Here is a 27,962-nt window from a genome sequence, read left to right as displayed (position 1 = left end):
TCACGTTCTGATTGGTTGGTGAGTGTTTCATGCGGATCACTGATGTTTCATGCGGATTGATGATTTGGAAATATTTTGACCGTTTTTATTATATAAATGAAAGACAAAAATTTGTTACTTAATTTTTTCGTCAAATTGGACAAAAGTTTTCCCTTCGTTTCCTCTCGGTTGCTAGCCCAATTGAGATCAACCAAGGTAATATGTCATAAATAAATAAAAAATAAAAAAAATACTTTTCCCCTCGGTTACCAGCTCACTGAGATAATAAGTCATAACAAAAATAATATATAAAATAAAAGGTGCTAGAATGCAGTTGTTGGGATTCGAAGGCTTGTCCCCTAAATAATTTTTCCCTCGTTTGCCAACTCAATCAAGGTAATAGGTCATAAACAAAAATATAAAATTAAAATTTTCTAAAATGCAGTTGTTGGGATTCGAAGGCATGTCTCTTGATTACTTTTCTCATTGCTTGTAAGCGTAACTAAGAGAATAGGTAGTATTTTTAAAGAATGAAATAAAATGTGGCGCGTATTTGATTTGCACATCGGTTGTTCGTTGGCTAATGTGAAAGATTTGTCATAACTCATTAAAAATTATTTATTTATATCATAATGAAAATATGATGTTCATTGGTGTTCCTCAATGAAACCATATGTTTCCTATCTTTTGCGGCTTAACTTAGTGGTTGTTTTCTATGGATTGTATATTGTAATCCTTAGAATTTTCAAAATCTCCTTTTACATATGTGTTCTTTACCTTCCACTTATTGAGGAAATTACCTCTTTCACTTTTTTTTTGAAAACCTTTTTGGTCAAAATTTCTCTATTTTAAAGTTTAGTTTTTTTACATCAGACTTAGGCACTCTACTCCAAATTGTTCCAAATAGTCTTTGTAACACCCCAAATCTACCCGTCGAATATATAAAATCATAGTTACAAAATTTCCAACAAAACATGGGATGCTACACTTTCAACGTAAAAACAACGACAATCAATCACCTATAAATCAGATACATAACACATAATTTTCAGATGAACCGATAACAACTTGTTTAGTATTTAAAAATAAAACAACTTTCGTTACTACGCAGTAGATTCATAAATTCAACTGAAAATACCATAACATTTTGTCCAACTCAAAAAAAATTTAAGACATCGAGTCTTTAACGGAAAAAACTTAAAAATTCAGCAACATAATAAAACCAACAATAAAGAAAACATGCGTTCATCCCCCCAAGTATTACGTATCAGAGCGACTAACACCTGACTCGAACTAATGAAGGTAAGTAGCCTTCACTCTGAATTACATGCACGTTACCAACATAGGGGTAACATTCAAACAGAAGGGATGAGATATCAAACCATATAATTGAGTGTATGATAAACAATATATTAGATCAGATTATATAAAATTACCACTTCAACAACTTTCAGACAACATGAATCATCACCACACAATAGGGGTGGAAATAGGCTGGGCCGAGATAGGCTTTGCCAAGCCTAAGTCTGGCCTGTCAAAAATAATGTTTAAATAGACTAACTAACTAAAAGACCAAGAGACTAAAAATTTATTTTCATTGACTTATTTTAACTTACCTCTTAGACATATGTATACAAGCACTTAAAATAATGTTTAAATAGACTAACTAACTAAAAGACCAAGAGACTAAAAATTTATTTGCATTGACTTATTTTAACTTACCTCTTAGCATAAGTTTTAGGAGACTATTTGTTTAAGAGAACTTATGAAAACAATGTTCATCAGATGTTTTCATCTTATTTTTATAAGTTCTTCAAGATAACCAAATTTTATTTATGTATTTTAATTCAAAGTATAAAACATATCATAATGATAATAAAAAATATTCATATTTATTTAAATAGGTCGGTCTGATAGGCTTATAAGGCTTCTTTTAGGGCCTGAGGCCAAGCCTTTTTAACTAAATGGGCTTATAAAAAAGCCTAGGCCTTTTCTATTTAAAAATAATGTGTGGCCTGGCCTGAGCCTATATAGGCTAGCCTGTAGGCCCCTGTTATCGGCCTGGCCTATTTCCACCCCTACCACACAATTATCAACATAATATAACGACTAATTTATTATCACAACAATAACTCATAATGCAACTCAGAATGCGACTCGTACAATGCACATGCATGTGGTACCAATAGAGCAAAACTCCCAACTTAAAATTTGCCAGTTAATACAGGCATCAACAAGGCATAAGCCTTCAACTTTAAAACAAGGCATAAGCCTTCAACTTAATATTTGTCAATTCATGCCAACTTACCGAGCTTCAGCTCCAACTTGATATGCTATGTATGCGACAATAATATGAATGCAACAACACAACAACAATTGTTAAACAACAACATAACAATAACATCAACATTGGCCATAAGCCTACAACTTGAATTTCTTTGCCAATTAGTAGAGGCAAAACAACAACAGCAACAATTATCAACAATAACATAACAACGACATCAACACAACAACAACAACTACACTTCAACGGCGACTCAACAACAATACAACACTGGCCATAAGCCTGCAACTTGATATTTGCCAATAATCAAAGGCAATTCAACAAAATTCAACATCACCTGGAATTTCTCATTTTTGGGAAAATATACAACACAATGAATCAACCGAAATATGCTACAAACGTTTCGTAAATATTCGGACAACTCAACTATACCGGCCAAATAATTATCGGTTAAAAGTTCTATTATTTCTACTTCGTACTAACGCGTCGTATTAAGTCTCAATTAATTTAATTTAATTAAGTCTACTACTTATACTGTTATTAAAATAAATCTTTCAAACCTGCTGATTAACCTTCTGCTGCGCAGATTTACTGATATTCTACTGCTACTGTATAATGCTTCTGCTAATCTATTTTCTTATCAGTACCTATAGCCAAATACTAGTCTCTTATGTTTGAGTTTCGATTACTGTTGCTAAACCATATTCCTCCTTTAGTTAACATAAATTTAATTAATTAACTTATTACTACTGCATATTATTACTACTACTAACTACCTACTTTAAGCATTAGATAATTAGTATTACTAACTGCTACTACTAGTACCTAGGAATTACTTTAATTTAGTATAAGTAAGCACATAATGAAATTTATGGTGGCCCCCAATACATAAAGGGGTGACCGCCCCCACCCTTAATATCCCAGGGAGCTCACGCTCCCTTCCTGTTCATGGGGGTGGACGCCCCTTCCTTCCTTTACATAAGGGGTGGGGGGCCCTGTTTCCTTTTTATTCGTTCTTTTCTTCTACTTACTACCTACACAAAACTTGCCCAGTTTTCTATCGCTCACATATCAGACAAACACAATACAACACAATACAATATTACGGCAACATAAAAATCATTCCCAATCAACATAGAATAATTTCTCAACAACTATTCCTTGGCAATCACTAATTTTCAGTATCAGCCACAACAATCAAACACAAACAGAAACAATTTCATAAACCCTATTCCACATACTATCCATCATATACCCTATTATAGAGTTAGAACCCCATTCTTACCTTGGATTGAAGGTTGCTCTATAATTTTTTTCTCCGATCAAATTCCTAGCTTTTCCTCTTTCTACAACTTCTATGTATCTCTCCAAACCCTTATTCCTCTTTTTCTGATAGCACTTAAAACCCTTACTGATACTTCTAATTTTTCTTTTATTCTAATTAACTAATATAATTTTCTATTCTCTCTTTGGGCCTAATATTTCTATACCCCCACTTTGCTACTCACAATTATAAAATAAGCCCAATACAATTAATCTCCTATAATAATTATTATTATATTAATATTATTTCTAATATTAATAATACTAATTAAAAAATTTAAAATCGAACGACTACACAACTAAATAACTGACTTAGCAACGCAGCGCAATCATATGACAACTTATCAACAAATAATCTGAATTAATTTAATTAAATAATTATTTAAATTACGGGCGTTACAGCCTTCATTTAATCCTAACTCAAATATTAGGATTTCATAATACTTTGCATACTCATTGATTCTTGATCTTACTCCTTATCAAACATGTTATTAAGACTTTCTATAATGATATTTTCTTATCCTTAAATTGAATGAGTTTGAGATATATTATGCCTACTTTTATGGAGTTCCTCGCGTTATTCCTCTCATAGTACTACAACCTCTGAATGGTCCATAATTTGATGAATTACATCATTGACTCAAGCGATATTTTGTTCTCAAATGGTGTTTTATCCATTCTCTATTGGATGAACGGTTCTCCCTGCCTTCCTGCTGCACGGGAAAGGCTTATTGAACTAGCAAGCCCACGGTGCTTGGAATAAACTTTTCCATTCTTAAAGCACACTTGCCTTCTTTCCAAGTAAATTGTTGATAGCTAGCCTGACTCATTACTCTATTATCCATTGAAAAGGGATTCTGTAAATTGAGTCAAACTATTGAAAACTTGCTTGGTTCAATCTAGGTAAACCGCTGAAGATTCTTAGTCTACAGCCTGATTGTTATTATTTTTGCATAAAGGATTCCTTACGTTTCCATTGCACTATTCTAACATTTCTAATAGTTGTATAACTTTTCTAAATTCTAACGTTCGATCCTCAAATATCTGCATACAAGCTTGGTTTTATGACCTCAGTATATCTGATATCATTCTTGGCAACTTATTACATTATTTATCTCTTGACGCATCTTAGATAGCTTAATGCGTATCTTGATTCATTGTTGTAGCTTCTCCCATATTCTTTTTCATTCTCGTAGGACGCATATTGTGCTCCCTTCTTTGAGGTTGTGGTTGAGTTAGACCTCTGGTTGACTCTAACCCATATGTTCTGACTAGTCATAAAACATTGATTGATCGAGTGTGTTCAGTCTATACTTAGTTTTCTAATGGATTCCAATTGATCTCAAATGGCCTCGTCCTCTAATTTGTGACTCCTTCAAAAATATTTGTTTTGCAGCATCTCATATGACTCGTAAGTATCGACACTGATTTCTACAACTAACATGATTATTTTTAGTATGCTTTGTCCTAACTCGCATACTTCATGAAAATTTTCTAAAATAGTGGCCCATCCCTGGGGTTCTTTGAGTTGAGCACGAAAATTTTGGAGTCCTCATGGTATGGTTATCAAAAAAAGGAGCATTTGTTGCTATTGATTATATGGGTCAACTCTTATATTCCTCCTGTAATGAGATGTATAATTTTACTTTAGATTCTATAACCTGAACCTGTAATGAGAGGTGTCATTTCAATATGGATTCTAAAATCAAGACCCAAGCTGAGGGAATTTTCATATGGTTCAGATTCTACATTGTGAAAGTTGGCAAGCCATTGATTTCTATTGTGTGGTATGGATTGCAACGTCACTTTTTGTGTATGATCTAGTTTGATTTGACATTAATTTATGTGGACTAGAGTGCATATGAATTTGTATAAAATTATTTGTTTCGTTCATCTGAAATTCACATAAAAAAAAAAAAAGAGAACTATTTTTATCCATAACCAATCATAATGAACTTTAACCTAACAGCTTTTTATTACCACAAAAGGACTTCTCCCCCATTTTTTAGGACCAACGATGATGTTACATTGTTTGATTTGAACGACCAACTTGATCAACTAAATCATCGTCCCAACCCTCCACAATACAAGAAGGGTGATAAGTGTTGAGTATCATTGTCTGTCAATCTTTGATGATGGATGTGTTCGCTTCACTAACATGCAACTTCAAAACGACAATGATGTGAGAATCATGTTATCTATATTTGATTAGTATAATATCTAGGGACTGATCGAGTTAGATGTTACCTTGTTCTGATTCGTTCGTGTTATTTGTTCAAAGTTGATTCGTCACAGGACATTTGATGAAATTGCAGCTTTTATAGTTAGCCCCAATGAAAAAGTGTCTAATTCGTCTAATCTATTATCTTATTTGTGCTAAATTGATGTTTTTAAATATGAGAAATTCTATGGTGCAGTTGCCAATTTGACTTCAGTGGTGAAGTCACTGTCTGACCAATCAGAATTAAGCCCTAAGCCCTAATAGTGCCACATAGGACTGAAGCATTAAATGACCCTTATTGTCACTTACTGTGGTAATTTTATAGTTTGTATATTGCAACTTAGTCCCTAACATATTAATATTGTTTTTAAAATGTAATGTTTATAAACAAAATCAATTAAATTAAAACAAATTAATTAACTCAACAAATTAATCAACTCATCTCCATCTCCCTCACTTCATCATCGTGAACAGAAGTTGAAAATAAAAATTCTTCATCATCTCATCTTGGCATTTTTTTTCCCAACTACAAACTCAACACAACAGTTATCGTCTCGTCTTAGCATTTTTTCCCAACACTGCAAACTCAACACAACAGTAATCGTCCCATTCACAGGTTCGTCAAACGTAACAGGACCACAAATCTGTTTGTGTTCGTATTGAGCACGCTGCTGCAAAGGTAAATGAGAAAATGGTTGTTATATTTGTTTGAATAGTTAAGATTGGGAATCTGTTTTATTTACAATTAGGGTTTAGGATTGGGAATCTGTTTTATTTACATGTGTTTTATATTTGATGATTACGAAATTTCACTTTTGGTGGGTACCGTTGAATCAGGTCGATTGATTTAATAAGGGAATAAGGAATTGTGATTGATGCTTGAAATTGTTTTCTGTAGATGGGTTCCCTATTTGATGATTTGGAAATTTCAATTATGTTAAGTACCTTTGATTTGAATAGGAAATTATGTACTGTGATTTGTGTTGATTTTTGGTGTGTTAACAAATGTGTTAATTCAGGTGTACCATGGAAAACACCGACCATTATGATTCCAACTACTATCGATACCGTGACAGTGGAACATCTGATTCTGAATCGGACAATGACAGTAATTCGGTGTCCAGTGCGTACCAAAGTTCAAGTGATGGCGATGGCGATGGTGATAGTCACAATGAAAAATTCCATGAATTTGATGCAGTTGTAGGTGATAGAATAGTGAAAATTGATGCCCTTAATGCTGATGAAATTCGTGCTATGGAATTCGGTACAGTTGATGAAGCTAATTTGTTTTATTTCAAGTATGCTAAATGTAAAGGGTTTGCCATTAGGAAAAGTGATGTTAGGAGAAGATCGACTGGGGGTGGACAAACAATTATAATGAGGCAGTTTGTATGCAATAAACGCGGTCTAAGAGATACAAAACACTTAAGGAGGCTTGATAGAAAAAGAGAACATAGACCTACGACCCGCACTAATTGTCCCGCTAGGCTTCGTGTGCATTACAACCCCCAAAAGGGTAGTTATGTAGTGTCATGTTTTGAAGAGGCTCACAACCATGAATTAACACCATCTAGGTTTATCCACTTACACCCCATTTATCGTGAGATTACTGCAGCAGATAGAGCTCAGATTGACGGTCTACAGTCAAATGGAATTAGAACTTGTCATATAATGGGGTACATGGTTGCTCAGAAGGGTGGACACAATCGTGTTGGGTTTACAAAGAAGGATCTGTACAATTATTTTGATAGTAAAATGCGTGCTACTATTAAAGATGGTGACGTTGCTGCTGCTATAAATTATCTAAATGTGAAGTCATCTACTGATCCCATGTTATATGGTAAATATGCCGTAGGCATGGATGGACGAATGAAGTCCCTTTTTTGGGCTGATGGAAGCAGTAGATCTGACTATTTTTGTTTTGGCGATGTGATTGCGTTCGACACGACTTACAAGAAGAACAAATACAACTACCCATTGGTTATATTTTCAGGGTGTAACCACCACTCTCAGACAGTTATTTTTGGTGCTGCATTGGTGTCAGATGAAACGACAGAAACGTATAAGTGGTTGTTGGAGTGTTTTTTAGAGTGCATGGAAAATAAATACCCAGAAGCAGTTGTAACAGATGGAGATGGGGCGATGAGGGAATCTATAAAACAGGTGTTTCCGGATGCGACACATCGTTTATGCGCTTGGCATTTGAACAAGAATGCGACTGAGAATGTAAAGAACTCGGAATTTTTGAAAGATTTTCAAAAAGCCATGTACTCTAATTTTACAAAGGATGAATTTGAAGAGTTTTGGTCAAAAACAATTAAAGAAAACGGACTTGAAGGAAATCCTTGGGTTCAAAAAACGTACGAGAACAGGTCACTATGGGCAACTGCATATCTACGTGAGAAGTTTTTTGCACGTATAAGAACTACGTCTCAATGTGAAGCCGTCAATGCAATCATCAAGAGTTATGTCAGGAAGAAAGGCTGCATTTTTGAATTTATGCACAATTTTGATCAGGCTATGAGATCTTATAGAAACAATGAACTGATTGCCGATTTTAAATCAATATTTTCAGAACCTGTGATGACTACTCAACTGCGTGCCCTTGAGAGCCATGCTGCGAAAGTTTATACTACAGAGATTTTCAAGGAAGTCAGAGATGAAATAGTGAAGGCTGGATCATTGATTGTTAAGGAAAGGTTAATTCGCAACGGATTTAAGACTTATCGATTTACAAAATATTGTTGTGATAACTATGACGTAGAGGTTGTGTATGATGGTGAAACACTTCAATGCGAGTGTAGGTTATGGGATTCTCGTGGGATTCCATGTTCTCATATGTTTGGTGTCATGAAGGAAGAACATGTTAGTCTCATTCCCACCGGTTTGATTTTGTCGAGGTGGACGAAGGATGCAAAAATTCAATACTTGAACATGAATTGTAATGGTTCTGATGATCCTAATATGATTGAGCTAGCTCGGTTTGGTGCATATTGTTCTGCATTTACTGTTTTTTGCAGAGAAGCTTCAAAAAAGGAAGGTGTTTATGGGGACATAATGGGTGATATTCTGATGTTACAAAAAAAGTATTGCAGTACGGACGATCCTATTTTGGCATCGAACTCAGCCGTAGGTGATCCAAATATTGTGAGTAGCAAAGGTGCTCCAAAGAAAAAAAAAGAATGACATAAAAGCTATTAGGCGATGTTCTAAATGCAATAGTAGAACTCATAATGCAAGGAGTTGTTTGGTAATTTCAAAAGCTATATTCTGTTCGTTTGAGTCAATCTGTTGCTCTTTTGATAAACATAGTAGTTTCTGTTGTATAATTTGCAGGTTGCGGAAAACGCGCCATCTGAACAAAATGTTGGTATGACGTCGCGGCCAGTAACTGATTCATTCAGCCAAGTTGTGAAGGTATTATGTTTTTTTTAATACAAGCACTGATATGCTGTATTAATTATAACGTGTTATTATCTGTATTAAAAGAATAATTTGTTTGTTAAAACAGAACAAGAATGGAAAAAGAGGTCGCATTGGGGGAAGTAGTGTGCAAAATAAATGTACGGAACCACCGAACTCTCGTGGCGCTGATGTGACGGCGGCTTCTCGCGCGGAAGTTGGAAGCACAAGCATACCCATGCCTGCAGTGTATGGATTGCAACCCGTGTTGCCAGTGGTACAACCGGTGCAGCATCCAATGCACTTACAACCGTTAATCCCATTATATCCAACGACAGTTGCAGAAAATTTGGGTTCGTGTTTCGGTAGGCTACAACGACCGATGAACAATGGTGGTACTTGAACGAGCAAAGAAGTAGCTGTAATTTGACCAGGCATGAATTTGGAGGTGATTTTTATTGGTATGACAAGGTTTAGGTTAGAATACATGCATCTATATAGTTTTTTGTGTCCTAGCATATAGTTTGTAAGTTCAGTGGAGTCAAATCAACACTGATACAGTTTAATAGTTCTACTGTCAGTCACCTAATTCTATGAGTGCAGTAGTGGTTATATTACCATCATGCATTAATATTTTTCTTCACTTAGAGTTAATGCCATTGAATGAGGTTTAGGTTAGGTGTAACTATACCTATATATTTTTTCCAATATATATAGTAGTAGTACCACCAAGAGAGGAAAAAATAACATAAGGAAAAAAAATCTTGTTTTAAAAGTGAATTGTTAAGTGTTATTGCTCTTGAGAAATGTCCAGTGGTGAATCCCACTCAGTGACTTCTGAAGGATAGAAAAACACTTAGAAAGGGGGGGATTGAATAAGTGTGACTTTAAATCTTGGACGATAAAAATAAATTGCACAATTATTTTTATCCTGGTTCGCTGTTAACGAAGCTACTCCAGTCCACCCCCGCAGAGATGATTTACCCCAACCTGAGGATTTAATCCACTAATCGCACGGATTACAATGGTTTTCCACTTAGTCCGCAACTAAGTCTTCCAGAGTCTTCTGATCACACACTGATCACTCCAGGAACAACTGCTTAGATACCCTCTAAGACTTTTCTAGAGTCTACTGATCAACACGATCACTCTAGGCTTAGTTCACTCCTAAGACTTCTCTAGAGTATTCTGATCAACACGATCACTCTAGTTACAAACTGCTCAGCCAACTGCTAAGACTTCCTAGAGTATACTGATCACACTGATCACTCTAGTTCCTTACAACTTAATGTAATTCTAAGAGTATTACAAATGCTTCTTAAAAGCGATAATCACAACTGTGATATTTCTCTTAATCGTTTAAGCTTAATCTCACTAAGATATTACAACAGCAATGTAGTGAGCTTTGATGAAGATTCTGAGCTTTGATTGAATAGCGTTTCAGCAAGTTTATTTTCGTTCAGAGTTGTTAAGAATTGGTAACCTTGCTTCTCATCAGAACTTCATATTTATAGGCGTTGAGAAGATGACCGTTGAATGCATTTAATGCTTTGCGTGTTCCGTACAGCATCGCATTTAATGTTATACGCTTTTGTCAACTACCTCGAGCCTTGTTCACGTTGTGTCTACTGACGTAGCCTTTAGTAGCTTTAACGTTCCTTTTGTCAGTCAGCGTAGTCTGCCACGTGTACTTCCTTCTGATCTGATGTTTGTGAATACGACGTTTGAATATCATCAGAGTCAAAACAGCTTGGTGCATAGCATCTTCTGATCTTCTGATCTTGAAGTGCTTCTTAGCGTGATACCATCTTCTGATCTTCAGTGCTTCTGATCTCATGTTCTTCTGATGCTTCCATAGACCCATGTTCTGATTCTGCTTCGACCATCTTCTGATGTCTTTCCAGACCATGTTCTGATGTTGCATGCTGAACCATTTGAGACACAACTTCTGAGCGCTGAATTATGCGTACTCTTTATATATATTTCCTGAAAGGGAAATTGCATTGGATTAGAGTACCATATTATCTTAAGCAAAATTCATATTATTGTTATCATCAAAACTAAGATAATTGATAAGAACAAATCTTGTTCTAACAATCTCCCCCTTTTTGATGATGACAAAAACATATATAAATGATATGAATTTGCGATCAGAAAGAGTAGACGGCAAAAGACAAATTACACAGCTATAGCATAAGCATATGAATATGTCTCCCCCTGAGATTAACAATCTCCCCCTGAGATAAATAATCTCCCCCTGAAATAAATACTCGAAGAACTTTGATAAAAGACTTCCCTGATTATTTCGGTAGAGACGATCATATAAGCTTCTGCCTTCAGAGAATTCATAGCTTCTGACTTCTGCTTCCATTGGACAGCTTCAGAACTTGAATTTCTTTAGATCCTTAGAACACTCACAGCTTCTGATTCCTGCTTCCATCGTGGACAGCTTCAGAACTTGAATTTCTTTGATCTTCAGAACATTCACAGCTTCTGACTTCTGCTTCCATTCAGGACAGCTTCAGAACTTGAATTTCTTTGATCTTCAGAACATTCACAGCTTCTGATTTCTGCTTCCATTCAGGACAGCTTCAGAACTTGAGTTTTCTGGATCTTTTAGAACATTCACATCTTCTGATTTCTGCTTCCCTCGGATAGCTTCAGAACTTTGAATGTCTACCAACATCACTTCATGCTAGATTTGTATCAGAACATTGTTGAATGTACCAGAGCATCATCAGAGCATCTCTACATCCTGAAATGTTACAGAACAAAAACTAAACGACAAAAGTCAGCATGAACGAGTTAGAACATAAAATGTATGTTTGAACACATTATATGTATCAGAGCCATATAGGCTGAAATAATGTATCAGAGCAAATAATGTATCAGAGCCATAACATTATATGTATCAGAGCAAATAGAATTTTGTCAGAACAAGATAGACAATGATATTCAAATTCTATTATCAGTGCTTCTGATTCATTCTTCTTTCTTGCTTCTGATCTCTGAAGCTTGACAGCACTCAGCTTGCTTCAGTTTCCAAGAGCTTATTCCTTTTACAGAATAACGCTTCTTATGGTTTTGCTTCTAGTGTTTGCTTCTGAAGATTCACTTCACTTCTCTGTACCTGCAAAACACTTAAACCATATAGAACTTGCAGTTCTTGTTAGTGAATGTGTGGGAGCTTTACCCAGCAACTGATAGATTTAATCAAATCATTTATCATTTATCTTCTCCCCCTTTTTGTCATATCATCAAAAAGAATATTTAAAAAGATTCAGATGCATAAAACGACAAAAGAAAACATTTACTGGAATGTAAAACACAGAGAAACTTTTTCATTGATAATCAAAAGATATTACAAAAGGTTCCTATGTTTAACAAGATGAGAAACATTCCTAGCAAATACAAAAAAGAATTTCCAAGGAGGAAATCACTACAAAAATTAAAAACAGAACCCTAGCTAGACACGCTCTGTGTCAACCCATCAAGAATCCCGGAGGACTTCTTGTCTTCCAGACTGAAACCTCCACTGTAGGAGAGATCCCAGAACCAAGGAGGAAGTGAGGGACAGTTCACAGACAGAGAGCTAATGTTGCAAACGGGGCTTTCCCTCAACATAGAAGTCAAGAATATCATTCTTAACCTCCTCCCATAACTCAAGAAAGTCTTCTGTCTTTGGATGAAAGTTGATAACACCATCAAAGAGGAGTCTGACTTGAGCGGTATTAGAAGAGCCATCCCGAGATGCACAGAGATCTGTCGCCTTTGAGTCATGGAGCTTCAACAGGCTTAGGGTGAACGCTAGGTTTTGAGAGAAGAAATGAAAAACGAGAGAGAGAGAGAGAAGAAAAAAAACTTTTAAAAGGAAAACAAAGAGATAGGAAACCAAAAACCATTTTGAAGAGTATTTAAAAGAAAATAAAATGAAACGAATGATGAAAAGCATTTAATGTTACGTGACGTGAGGAGAGATAATAAAGACAAATGAGGTGACTAGCACAGTTACCTATGGTCGGTGTCCCTTCAACTGCACGCACGTTTATCCATGAATAGTAACGACAGGTTTACCATCCCGAGATAAAACGTAACAGCTGTTTTGCTTTAAAAGAGGTTCTGAATCAACTTAGACAATGAAACGTTAGTAATAACCGAATCATAATTTCTAAAAGATTTCAATCAGAACTTCTGATATAAAAAAAATAATCCATTTTCATTTCAGAAGATACTCATACATGAGAACTTCTCATCTTCTCATTCTGGGCATAAATCCATACTGATGTTCTTCAGAATGAACTTAAACCTATCTTCAGCCAGGGGTTTTGTAAAGATATCAGCCCATTGATGGTCTGTATCAACAAAGTTTAAAGAAATAACACCCTTCTGAACATAGTCCCTTATGAAATGATGTTTAATCTCAATATGTTTAGCTTTTGAATGAAGAATAGGATTCTTAGATAAACATATAGCAGAAGTATTATCACAGAATATAGGAATGTTACTCTCATATATCTGATAATCTTCCAACTGACTCTTCATCCAGAGCATCTGCGTACTACAGCCAGCAGCAGCGACATATTCTGCTTCTGTCGTTGATAGAGCAATAGTTGCTTGCTTCTTGCTGTACCAGGAGATCAAATGACTTCCAAGAAATTGGCAACTTCCTGAAGTACTTTTTCTTTCAATTCTGTCTCCAGCATAATCAGCATCACAGAATCCTACTAAGTTGTATTCTTTAGATTTTCTGTAAACTAAACCAACATTAGTAGTACCTTTCAGATACCTTAGAATTCTCTTAACAGCAGTTAAATGAGATTCTCTAGGATCTGATTGGAATCTAGCACACAAACAAACACTGAACAGAATGTCAGGTCTAGAAGCAGTCAAATATAGAAGAGATCCAATCATACCTCTGTATAACTTCTGATCTACCTTCTTACTTACCTCATCCTTACCTAGGATGCATGTTGGATGCATAGGAGTTTTGGCTTCTTTGCAGTCCAGAAGATTAAACTTCTTCAGAAGTTCCTTCACATACTTGGTTTGGTGAACATACGTTCCTTCTGATGTTTGATTTATTTGTATTCCAAGGAAATACTTGAGTTCTCCCATCATGCTCATTTCAAACTCAGCCTGCATAGACTTAGCAAACTCCTTTCCAAGTGTAGCATTAGATGTTCCAAAAATAATATCATCTACATATATTTGACAGATTAAAATATCCTTTTCAAAGGTTTTACAAAAGAGAGTAGTGTCCACTTTTCCTCTAGTGAAACCATTATCTAGAAGGAAAGAACTTAAGCGTTCATACCAAGCTCTGGGAGCTTGCTTCAATCCATATAATGATTTCTTTAGTTTAAACACATGATTCGGAGACATAGAGTCTTCAAAACCAGGAGGTTGATGGACATAAACTTCTTCATCTATATAACCATTTAAGAAGGCACTCTTAACATCCATTTGATAGAGAGTGATGTTATGTTGAGTGGCAAAAGAAATTAATAGACGAATAGATTCTAACCTGGCCACTGGTGCAAAGGTTTCTGTATAGTCAATCCCTTCTTGCTGACTATAACCCTGAGCCACCAATCTGGCTTTGTTTCTTACCACTTCACCTTTCTCACTGAGCTTGTTTCTGAAGACCCATTTTGTACCAATTATATTGAATCCATCTGGTCTAGGAACAAGATCCCAAACATCATTCCTTGTAAACTGATTCAGTTCTTCTTGCATAGCAATTATCCAGTCTGGATCTTCTAGAGCATGATCAACAGAAGTTGGCTCGATCAAAGATACAAGACCTAATTGACAGTCTGCATTGTTCTTAAGGAATGCTCTTGTTCTGATTGGATCATCCTTCTTTCCAAGAATGACATCTTCTGAATGACCAGAGATGAGTCTGGATGATCTTCTGACAGATGGTTCTTCAGAAATGCTTAGATTCTCCAGAGAAGCTGATACTTGATCTTCCGATTCTTTGCTTCTGAGAAGCTCTGCTTCTGATGCGTTGCTTCTTGGCTCAACAACTTCTGATATATCAATATCATAACCTGCAAAATTATCAAACTGCTTTGGTTTTTCAGAACCAAGCTTATCATCAAACCTGATATTGATTGATTCTTCTACAACCAATGTTTCAGTATTGTATACTCTGTAGCCTTTTGAGCGTTCAGAATATCCAAGAAGAAAACATTTCTGTGCTTTGGAATCAAATTTACCAAGATGATCTTTAGTGTTCAGAATAAAGCATACACATCCAAAAGGATGGAAATATGAAATGTTGGGCTTTCTATTCTTCCACAATTCATAGGGAGTCTAATTTAGAATAGGTCTGATAGAGATTCTATTCTGAATATAGCATGCAGTGTTTATTGCTTCTGCCCAGAAATGCTTAGCCATATTGGTTTCATTGATCATGGTTCTGGCCATTTCTTGCAGAGTCCTATTCTTTCGCTCTACAACTCCATTTTGCTGTGGAGTTCTAGGACAAGAGAAATCATGGGCAATACCATTTTCTTTGAAGAACTCTTCAAAGGATCTGTTCTCAAATTCACCACCATGATCACTTCTGACCTTTATGATTTTACACTCTTTTTCAGATTGAATCTGAATGCAGAAATCAAAGAACACTGAATGAGTCTCATCCTTGTGTTTCAAGAATTTTACCCACGTCCAGCGACTATAATCATCTACGATGACTAATCCATATTTCTTTCCTCTGACAGATGCTGTTTTGACTGGTCCAAACAGATCAATGTGCAAGAGTTCTAATGGCCTTGAGGTAGAAACAACATTCTTAGACTTGAATGCAGGTTTGGAGAACTTGCCCTTTGTTGAGTGCCAGAAATTCGTTATTTTACTATTGTTTTGTGGCACTTATCAATTCTTTTGTATTATATTCTCTGAATAATTCCCCGCTTTTTGTATAAATATGTATAAATAGGATTTAATTGAGTTTTTATTCATTCATATACCATTTTATATTTTTCTATTCATTTTGTAGATATCGAGTCGCTTTTGGAGCACGAGCAATAAAGTGCCAAAGACACGGCTTCAAAACGCACAATTTTGAGCGACGGAACCAACGAATCGTCGAATAAATCTCAAAATCAAATAAAAATAAATCATCAATTTAGTTGATATTCATTCATTATTGGATAGAGCATGGAATAAGCTTTCCAACGCTTCGAACCGGGCGCAAATCGGAGTTACGGTTCTCAAGTTATGGCCGAAACAGTGCAGAATTTTTCTGCTACTGGTGTCACTCGCCGGGCGAAGGATTAGGCTCGCCGGGCGAGCCCGACTGGCCCAAAAATGTGATTTGCTACTGCCTGGAGTCGCCGGGCGAACCATTTTAGTCGCCGGGCGAAGCAGTGTCGGCAGAAAACGCAATAAAGCTGTTGGAAATCATTTTTTAGGTGATGGTTGGATATTTTAGAGCTCCAATCCATCCAATAGCATTTTTTGAGTGGAAAGATGCTAGAAAACACATTGGAGCTGTCAAATGGATGATCCGGGGTTGAATCCTTCATCAATCGGAGCCGACAAACCGGGAGATTTTTGGGTTTTTCTTCTTTTCTTCTCTTTGTGGTTTCATTTGTGGGTTTTGTGTAGATCTACTATGATCTCATGTATATTTGTTGACTATTATGTTATATAAATCTTGCTTTCATATTTTTATGGATTATTGTCTTAGATTATTGCTTTGTGGCTATGTGTTTGAGTTGCTATAGAGATGTAGGGCTCTAATGCTTATCTAGGATGATTTTCTATTAACTTAATTGCAGAGATGGATTAGGTTGATAATCACTTAGTGTCAGTGCTTAATGCGTCTGAGTGGTCGTGTTTGTCTGAGAGATCGACATTTACGGGAAGCTCGGATTTCTCATGTGTTGTTTAGGTGTCTGAGAGATCGTCACTTAGATAATGTTGTGGGTTGTGTTGTTGACATGTGGTAATATTGATAGGTTACAAGTTGAGTATATTCGGTCAATAAGTTTAAGTTTGTGAAGAGTAGATTATATGCAATAATTGATAGTTTCTTCTCTCTAAAGAATGAATTCTTTTTGTGTTAATATTTACTTTTCCATTTTTTATCTTTAACAAATTCAATCCAAACTCATAACTATGGAAACTGTTGAACGGCAGTTCAATGCACTGATCCCTGTGGAGACGATAATTTTTCCCGGAGTAATACTTCCTAATTTTTGTTGCTTGCCGCTTTACCGCCTCAACAAAATGGCGCCGTTGCCGGGGATTGGTGTTTTATTGAACTTGCATCGCAATAGTTTCTTTTGTTTTGAGTTTTGTATATATCGCACATTTTGTATAGTCTTACTTGTTTATATTTATACTTATAGTTGTGAATTTGTTATATCATTGTTTGTTCTTTTCACGTTTGCTTGTGTGTTGTTAGGAATAGCCGGACGGAAGTAACTTGAAGGAGCTTTCTTTAATAACAGGCGTCGAGCTTACGACGTAAAACAAGCATGTTTATTCTTTTTAGTTTGGGTTTAGTTTAGGTAGTGTGATGCAATTGTCTAAACAAATTTAGATCGGACCAGTTCTTAAATTTTATATCTTCACTTTTAAATTTGTTTAGACAATTTCATCCGGTCTTTTAGTATATGTATATTAATTGTGTTCACGTTTGTGTTCGTCTTTGAGCTTGTTGTGAATAGCTTGAGGATATTTAGGTGATTTGTCAAGTTTGATCGATTCGACTTGCAAATGTATGGTAATGATTTTGTTAAAGTTTTGTACACATTCAAGGTATGTTTTTATCGCTTTCTAGACTTTAGCATATTCATGTTACTTAGGCTTTTTACAATTTCTATGTCATTCATTCTTTTGTATACTTGTTCGTTTGTGAATCACTTTAGTCCCCACCTTTTTGTGAGGTAGCTTTCCATTGTTCACATATGCTGGAGACCACAACTCTTGTTTTAACTGGATTTTATTATGTTAAATCTTTTGTTCGTGTTGATTGTATAAATGTAAGAAAGTGATCAAGGCATTTTTGTTTCATTTTGAGCACAACTACCTTGGCCAAATTATCAATTCACCTTGTGAGTGTGTGATCATTAGTAACCCCTTTGAGCTTTTTGTCAATGTCCATGTTGTTTTTGCTAAATGCTTGTCTATGAGTGTTTGGTTCTTAGTTTTGTATGGATGTTGATTTCTTTGTTTTCTTGAACCCTCACCCATGGTTTTTGGTTTGATTTTTTTGCCTTGCCTTAGAAAGTAGGGAGTATTCACACTTTGATATTATGGTTGAATTCAAGTTGGGGAGAGAATGATTGTGTACTTATTGGTTGATTGCTATGAGGTTGAAAGAAAAGAAGAAAAAAAATATGTGAAAAAAAAAGTGAAAAGAAAAAGAAAGAAAAAAGAGAAAAGTTTTGAAAAAGAAAAAAAAAGAGTTTGAATAATTGTGCAAATAAGTATGGTGCTTTGGTGTGAAATGTGGGTTGATGAGGAAGTTTGATTTGAATTTTGTGTTTGAACTTTTGTGAGTTGATCACTCCCTTAGGTTTGGGCAAAATTTTGTTTCGATTAGCCTTAGGAATTATCCCTTGTTTGTTAACCAAGCCACATTACAACCTTGTAAAGTCCTTGTGATTCTTGCATTTGTGTTTTTAACATAATTTTTGGATGACTGCATAATTTAGTCTTTTGTTTGCAAGATTGTGGATGAGTGAGATTACCTTATTTTGTGTGTTTGTCATCTACCGATGATTTCATTTTGCTAGGTGTGATTCATTTTTGAACTAGTATTGTTTTAGAATGTTTGGTATATTATTTGTACTTTGCGTTTGTTTCATGTTTATGTTATCGTCGTAGTTTAGTGGTAAGTGTTTACTTTGTGTGTACCATTTTTCATTTGAGCCATACATTTGTTTCCGTTTTTCAAAACTTGTCGATTTGTGATTCTTTGGTTGATCGCTTTCGTTTCTTTGAGTTGGTTGTTTCTTGTTTGAGGACAAACAAGTATAAAGTTGGGGAGAGTGTTGAGTGCCAGAAATTCGTTATTTTACTATTGTTTTGTGGCACTTATCAATTCTTTTGTATTATATTCTCTGAATAATTCCCCGCTTTTTGTATAAATATGTATAAATAGGATTTAATTGAGTTTTTATTCATTCATATACCATTTTATATTTTTCTATTCATTTTGTAGATATCGAGTCGCTTTTGGAGCACGAGCAATAAAGTGCCAAAGACACGGCTTCAAAACGCACAATTTTGAGCGACGGAACCAACGAATCGTCGAATAAATCTCAAAATCAAATAAAAATAAATCATCAATTTAGTTGATATTCATTCATTATTGGATAGAGCATGGAATAAGCTTTCCAACGCTTCGAACCGGGCGCAAATCGGAGTTACGGTTCTCAAGTTATGGCCGAAACAGTGCAGAATTTTTCTGCTACTGGTGTCACTCGCCGGGCGAAGGATTAGGCTCGCCGGGCGAGCCCGACTGGCCCAAAAATGTGATTTGCTACTGCCTGGAGTCGCCGGGCGAACCATTTTAGTCGCCGGGCGAAGCAGTGTCGGCAGAAAACGCAATAAAGCTGTTGGAAATCATTTTTTAGGTGATGGTTGGATATTTTAGAGCTCCAATCCATCCAATAGCATTTTTTGAGTGGAAAGATGCTAGAAAACACATTGGAGCTGTCAAATGGATGATCCGGGGTTGAATCCTTCATCAATCGGAGCCGACAAACCGGGAGATTTTTGGGTTTTTCTTCTTTTCTTCTCTTTGTGGTTTCATTTGTGGGTTTTGTGTAGATCTACTATGATCTCATGTATATTTGTTGACTATTATGTTATATAAATCTTGCTTTCATATTTTTATGGATTATTGTCTTAGATTATTGCTTTGTGGCTATGTGTTTGAGTTGCTATAGAGATGTAGGGCTCTAATGCTTATCTAGGATGATTTTCTATTAACTTAATTGCAGAGATGGATTAGGTTGATAATCACTTAGTGTCAGTGCTTAATGCGTCTGAGTGGTCGTGTTTGTCTGAGAGATCGACATTTACGGGAAGCTCGGATTTCTCATGTGTTGTTTAGGTGTCTGAGAGATCGTCACTTAGATAATGTTGTGGGTTGTGTTGTTGACATGTGGTAATATTGATAGGTTACAAGTTGAGTATATTCGGTCAATAAGTTTAAGTTTGTGAAGAGTAGATTATATGCAATAATTGATAGTTTCTTCTCTCTAAAGAATGAATTCTTTTTGTGTTAATATTTACTTTTCCATTTTTTATCTTTAACAAATTCAATCCAAACTCATAACTATGGAAACTGTTGAACGGCAGTTCAATGCACTGATCCCTGTGGAGACGATAATTTTTCCCGGAGTAATACTTCCTAATTTTTGTTGCTTGCCGCTTTACCGCCTCAACACCCTTCTGACATGCTTCACAAAGAGCATCTGATTTGAATTTCAGATTAGGGAGTCCTCTGACAAGATTCAGTTTGTTAATCTGAGAGATCTTTCTCAAACTAGCATGACCTAATCTCCTGTGCCAGACCCACTGCTCTTCAGAAACAGACATAAGACAAGTCACCTTCTGACTCATAAGATCTTGCAGATCTGTCTTATAAATGTTGTTCTTCCTCTTGCCTGTAAATAGGATTGAGCCATCCTTCTGATTTACAGCCTTGCAAGACTTTTGATTGAAGATTATATCATAACCATTGTCACTTAATTGACTGATAGATAAGAGGTTATGAGTTAATCCTTCTACAAGAAGTACATTAGGAATGGAAGGAGAGTTACCAGACTTTATAGTTCCAGAGCCAATTATCTTGCCCTTCTGATCTCCTCCAAACTTGACTCCTCCTCCAGACTTAAGCACCAGGTCTTGGAACATAGACCTTCTTCCTGTCATGTGTCGTGAGCATCCAGAGTCCAGGTACCATGACATGTTGTGCTTTGTCCTTCTTGCAGCCAAGGATATCTGCAATAGGAATAATCTTATCCTTAGGTACCCACATTTTCTTGGGTCCTTTCTTGTTAGATTTTTTCAAGTTCTGATTGAACTTGGGTTTGACATTATAAGCAATAGGAGGAATAGCATGATAATTTTTAATATGAGTTTCATGATATTTCCTTGGTTGTGTCACATGCTTTTTGGTGTGTGTTATGTGAAAACTTTGTGCATGTGAAGTGTGCCTAATATCATGAGAGTGGCCATACTTGAACTGATCATACAATGGCTTGTATGTAATTTTCATTTCATCAACAGGTTCAAGTTTGTATGGGGTTTCACCCTCAAAACCAATGCCGACTCTTTTGTTTCCAGACACAGCATATATCATAGAAGCTAGCTGACTTCTGCCAATACTTCTAGATAAGAACTTCCTGAAACTTAAATCATATTCTTTCAGAATATGGTTTAGGCTAGGAGTGGATTTTTCTGAATTAGAAGGAGATCCAACATCATTGGATAATTTTAAAAGTTTATCTTTCAATTCAGAATTCTCCAACTCAAGCTTCTTTGTTTCAAATTCAAATTGCTTTTTCAACTTTTTGTATTTGAGACTAATTTGAGACTTGAGTTCCAGAAGTTCAGTTAGACCGGAAACTAACTCATCTCTAGTAAGTTCAGAAAATACCTCTTCAGAATCTGATTCTGATGTAGATTCTGATCCGTCATCTTCTGTCGCCATCAGCGCACAGTTGGCCTGCTCATCTTCTGAATCATCTTCTGACTCATCCCAGGTTGCCATAAGACCTTTCTTCTTATGAAACTTTTTCTTGGGACTTTCCTTCTGAAGATTTGGACATTCATTCTTGTAGTGTCCAGGCTCATTGCATTCATAGCACATGACCTTCTTCTTGTCAAATCTTCTTTCATCAGAAGATTCTCCACGTTCAAATTTCTTTGAACTTCTGAAGCCTCTGAACTTCCTTTGCTTGCTCTTCCAGAGTTGATTTACCCTTCTGGAAATCATGGACAGTTCATCTTCTTCTTCAGATTCTGATTCTTCAGGATCTTCTTCTCTAGCCTGAAAAGCGTTAGTGCATTTCTTGATATTTGATTTTAATGCAATAGACTTACCTTTGTTTTGAGGCTCATTTGCGTCCAGCTCTATTTCATGACTTCTCAAGGCGCTGATAAGCTCTTCCAGAGAAACTTCATTCAGATTCTTTGCAATCTTGAATGCAGTCACCATAGGACCCCATCTTCTGGGTAAGCTTCTGATGATCTTCTTTACGTGATCAGCCTTGGTGTATCCCTTGTCAAGAACTCTCAATCCAGCAGTAAGAGTTTGAAATCTTGAAAACATCTTTTCAATGTCTTCATCATCCTCCATCTTGAAGGCTTCATACTTCTGGATTAAAGCTAGAGCTTTAGTCTCCTTGACTTGAGCATTTCCTTCATGAGTCATTTTCAAGGACTCATATATGTCATAGGCCGTTTCCCTGTTAGATATCTTCTCATACTCAGCATGAGAGATAGCATTCAGCAAAACAGTTCTACATTTATGATGATTCCTGAAAAGCTTCTTCTGATCATCATTCATTTCTTGCCTTGACAGCTTTACGCCACTGGCATTTACTGGATGTTTGTAACCATCCATCAGAAGATCCCATAGATCACCATCTAGACCCAGAAAGTAACTTTCCAGTTTATCTTTCCAGTATTCAAAGTTTTCACCATCAAATACCGGCGGTCTAGTATAACCATTGTTACCGTTGTATTGCTCAGCAGAGCCAGATGTAGATGCAGGTGTAGGTGTAGACTTTTCACTTTCATCAACCATCTTCTACTGAAGCGTTTTTCTCTTCCTGAATCTCTTCTAAACACGGTTAAGTGCTTGCACCTTAGAACCGGCGCTCTGATGCCAATTGAAGGATAGAAAAACACTTAGAAAGGGGGGGAATGAATAAGTGTGACTTTAAATCTTGGACGATAAAAATAAATTGCACAATTATTTTTATCCTGGTTCGCTGTTAACGAAGCTACTCCAGTCCACCCCCGCAGAGATGATTTACCCCAACCTGAGGATTTAATCCACTAATCGCACGGATTACAATGGTTTTCCACTTAGTCCGCAACTAAGTCTTCCAGAGTCTTCTGATCACACACTGATCACTCCAGGAACAACTGCTTAGATACCCTCTAAGACTTTTCTAGAGTCTACTGATCAACACGATCACTCTAGGCTTAGTTCACTCCTAAGACTTCTCTAGAGTATTCTGATCAACACGATCACTCTAGTTACAAACTGCTCAGCCAACTGCTAAGACTTCCTAGAGTATACTGATCACACTGATCACTCTAGTTCCTTACAACTTAATGTAATTCTAAGAGTATTACAAATGCTTCTTAAAAGCGATAATCACAACTGTGATATTTCTCTTAATCGTTTAAGCTTAATCTCACTAAGATATTACAACAGCAATGTAGTGAGCTTTGATGAAGATTCTGAGCTTTGATTGAATAGCGTTTCAGCAAGTTTATTTTCGTTCAGAGTTGTTAAGAATTGGTAACCTTGCTTCTCATCAGAACTTCATATTTATAGGCGTTGAGAAGATGACCGTTGAATGCATTTAATGCTTTGCGTGTTCCGTACAGCATCGCATTTAATGTTATACGCTTTTGTCAACTACCTCGAGCCTTGTTCACGTTGTGTCTACTGACGTAGCCTTTAGTAGCTTTAACGTTCCTTTTGTCAGTCAGCGTAGTCTGCCACGTGTACTTCCTTCTGATCTGATGTTTGTGAATACGACGTTTGAATATCATCAGAGTCAAAACAGCTTGGTGCATAGCATCTTCTGATCTTCTGATCTTGAAGTGCTTCTTAGCGTGATACCATCTTCTGATCTTCAGTGCTTCTGATCTCATGTTCTTCTGATGCTTCCATAGACCCATGTTCTGATTCTGCTTCGACCATCTTCTGATGTCTTGCCAGACCATGTTCTGATGTTGCATGCTGAACCATTTGAGACACAACTTCTGAGCGCTGAATTATGCGTACTCTTTATATATATTTCCTGAAAGGGAAATTGCATTGGATTAGAGTACCATATTATCTTAAGCAAAATTCATATTATTGTTATCATCAAAACTAAGATAATTGATAAGAACAAATCTTGTTCTAACAACTTCAAGTGATACGTAATTATGTTTATCATTTGCTTACATATTTGCGTTTACATATAATTTCATTGTTTGCTTTGTAATTTTAATAGTTGCATGTTTATCTTTTTGAAGGATGGATGAGCAATGGGCTGAGTATTTAGGTAATTACGTTTACGATGAGGTTGAACAGAATGTCGATCTCAGTGACATTGAAAGTGATGAAGGTGAAGAAGAGATGGATGAAAATTTTGGTGATCCCGTGGTCGAAGAAAATGGCATTTCATTCAATTATCGTGTCACTGCTGCTTGTGTAAGAGGAAAAAATGTTTTCATAAGTAATCTGGACCGGTTATTTTAATCGACATGTTGGTATGTTATATTGAAGCATGTATTGATAATGATTTTGTGCTATGAAACATATTTAAAATGCAGCACTTTCCATCTAATGTTGCTGACAATTGGTTATTGCCGTTGCAAACTGAGATAGACATTGTCGATGTTCATACCGATGCTATTTACCCATGTGTGTTGAAGACTGGTAGGAGGCCAGGGGAGAGATATCTTTGCTTAGGTTGGTATGAGTATGTTAAAGCAACTCGTCTGAGGGCTGGTGATGTTCTTGAGTGCACTGTGGCAGATCCTCCTACAAGAATGTTTGTTCGTTTTATGATGTAATACGAATAATTTTAGGCGTATAATTAAATTTGGTTGAAGATGGAAAGTAATTTTCTTTGATGTTTTGTTAAGTAGTTGGTATGTAGTTTGTTTTGATGTTGTCTGTTTTGGTGTTGGAATGAATCAAATGTCGAGTTTCATAATGTACTTTTGTAGTGCAATGAATTATTGTATTGCTTGTGTATAATATTAAATTAAATCTTAGCATTTTGCATCATTCAGTTAGCAATTTACTCACTACAAATATTTCAGATGAGAAGTTTCTTTTTTCTATAAATGAATAATTTGTTTTCTGATAAATAAGGTCATTAGTAACAAAAGCATAAACAACAACAACAAGAAAACCATAAATTAGATCATTAGTAACAGAAAGGTGAACAACAGCAACCACAAATTAGGTCATTAGTAACAGAAACCTTAATCCGGAAAATACTTTGCATATTGTATCATGATTGTGTGTTGTTGCAAAACAACTATGTTAACATACCAATAATTCATGCTTTTTCATTTTTGCACCCCCTGAATTTTGAGCATTGCATGGGTTTTTGCATGGATCCTTACTCCGTACAAATACTTTTTGATATAAAAAGTATATAAATCATGCAGATAAACAACAGAATGTGCTATGATTAATACAACCACAAAAAGGGCCCAATCTTAATAAACTGGGGTCAACCATAAAATTTCCCAGCAATAACAATCACTTACATTAAAACTTAACAAACACATACAAAATACCCAATATACTTCACTTCACAACTAACATTGTATCTGGAACATTATAAATAAAACTTAATAAACTTCCATCACTGTTTACAATATAAAATTATAATATTACAAATAGAATCTTTCAAAAAAACCATTGCAACTTTGATCCTCCTTGGTGCCCCTATAGGGTTGCAGCCCTACGCTCAACATATACCAATATTTCCTCCACCGGTGGGTATCGGATGACAAAATGGAGTTTGTCACCGACCTTCAAATCAGCTTTCCTTACGTAATCAAACCACGCCCCACACAGATATGTCTCCTTCTTCTCTTCCCTCTTCTTTATCTCACAGTAGTATGGTTCACCCTTATCACAGTCAAGTAAAACAATGTTTGAAAATTGGCGGAGAAGGCAGCTATCAATCACATTTGCTGGAAATTGCTGCAAAGGTTTTCACCGAATGTCAGGTTCTTTAAAATTAACAACTGACTTCTGCTGTTATAGGAAATCAAATAAAAACAGGACATACCATCACATTCTTGCGCATCTTCTTTGCATCAAACACTTCTCTAACCCAATACTCTTCATCCTGATTCACAATGATCGGAGTGTACACCCTGTACCAAAGCCAAAACATCATATAAACTTTGTTTAGAAACTTCCAACTCAACATCGAAGCAACTTATTTCAATATAATATACGTTCAAAATATATTTACCTATTGTTGTCGGATGATATACTTGTGAATTCATAGTCGACGCTTTGAGTGTCGGGGGCTTCGGAAGAACCTACAGCCTTACCCTTTAGTTTGCCGTTACCTCCGGCATCAACTTCGCGATGACCTCCTCTCTTGCGTTTGCCTTCCATGCCCTCATCGATCACCACACCTTGGGTCGGACGAATTAACCTATCTTCGCTCTGCCAAAGTTTATTCTTTCCTTTCTCCACGGAGAGCTTGTCGTTGATCGTAGAACTGGTAACCTCTTGCACACAACGTTGTCCGGAAACCCCCTCGCCAGCTACACCCTTTCCCTTCGCTTTTCCCGACACCTTACTATGTTTATTACTCCTACACATGGTCCAATCAAGTAAAGAAACGTTAGTATCATACTTGCTCCCTAATCATACAGGTTTTTATGGTAAAATACATGTTCATATTCATAAAACACACTTCAGAGTTACCTCCTGGATGCAGCATTTTGGAGAGAGGCTCTGTAAACAGATGCATGGTAGCTTTTTCTTGAATCAACACCAGTATTAACTGGAGCACTTTGAATGAGCTCCTTGGCAGGTTCCTTTAGTGGATCAAGTCTGTATTTTGCTCGAAGATTACACACTTCCACCTCCACGGAGAGCCTGTCGTTGATCGTAGAACTGGTAACCTCTTGCACACAGCGTTGTCGGGAAACCCCCTCGCCAGCTACACCCTTTCCCTTCGCTATTCCCGACACCTTACTATGTTTATTACTCCTACAAATGGTCCAATGAAGTAAAGAAACGTTATTATCTTACTTGCTCTCTAATCATACAGGTTTTTATGGTAAAATACATGTTCATATTCATAAAACACACTTCAGAGTTACCTCCTGGATGCAGCATTTTGGAGAGAGGCTCTGTAAACAGATGCATGGTAACTTTTTCTTGCATCAACACCAGTATTGACTAGAGCACTTTGAATGAGCTCCTTGGCAGGTTCCTTTGGTGGATCAAGTCCGTATTTTGCTCGAAGATTACACACTTCTACCAACTGTTTACAAAATTCTTCGTAGCTATACATTTTCCTGATGTTTTTTTTCTGGAGCAATCGTTTTTTCAGATACAACTTATGACATAGGTACATCTGTTGAAGTTTCTTTTCGTCAAAATGTTGAAGATTGAGTTTTTCAGCTCTGCAACATTATAACATGCAACAAAATTGTTTATAAAATCCTGAAGATTGTATCAAAAACCCTAAAGTATGTAAAATCTATGATATTTAAATCAACAAATTTGCGCGGTATTCAATGGCATAAACAAACACAAATTACATAAACCGTAAATGTGTACCAAAAACCCTAAAATTTGTAAAATCTATAACATTTAAATCAACAAAATTGCGCTACATTGTATGGCATAAACAAAACACATGTTACATGAATCCTAAAACCCTTTCGATTTGGATATCAGAAAAGCAGAGATGAGTTAAAAACGAAGAGAACAGATACTAACCTATTTGAAGAAGACATGATGTCGTCTGAAATCCAGTGTTGTTGTTGGAGTGGATG

At 36.1% G+C, this 27,962-nt stretch overlaps 1 protein-coding gene across 1 annotated transcript; it reads left to right on the top strand.

Moving 5' to 3' along the window:
* The first annotated feature begins 6,397 nt into the window (after positions 1-6,397).
* On the top strand, positions 6,398-24,989 carry LOC131620026 (protein FAR1-RELATED SEQUENCE 5-like). Its single transcript, XM_058891052.1, has 7 exons — positions 6,398-6,486; positions 6,827-8,954; positions 9,144-9,224; positions 9,319-9,486; positions 9,579-9,670; positions 24,447-24,624; positions 24,747-24,989. The coding sequence occupies exons 2-7, from the start codon at positions 6,834-6,836 to the stop codon at positions 24,987-24,989; spliced, it is 2,883 nt and encodes a 960-aa protein (XP_058747035.1). The 5' UTR covers positions 6,398-6,486; positions 6,827-6,833.
* The last annotated feature ends 2,973 nt before the right edge of the window (positions 24,990-27,962 follow it).

This window comes from Vicia villosa, linkage group LG7, assembly GCF_029867415.1.
Source record: "Vicia villosa cultivar HV-30 ecotype Madison, WI linkage group LG7, Vvil1.0, whole genome shotgun sequence".
Lineage (NCBI taxonomy): Eukaryota > Viridiplantae > Streptophyta > Magnoliopsida > Fabales > Fabaceae > Vicia > Vicia villosa.
The sequence above is the reverse complement of the archived record's forward strand: the minus strand, read 5'-3'. Positions and strand labels throughout refer to the sequence as shown.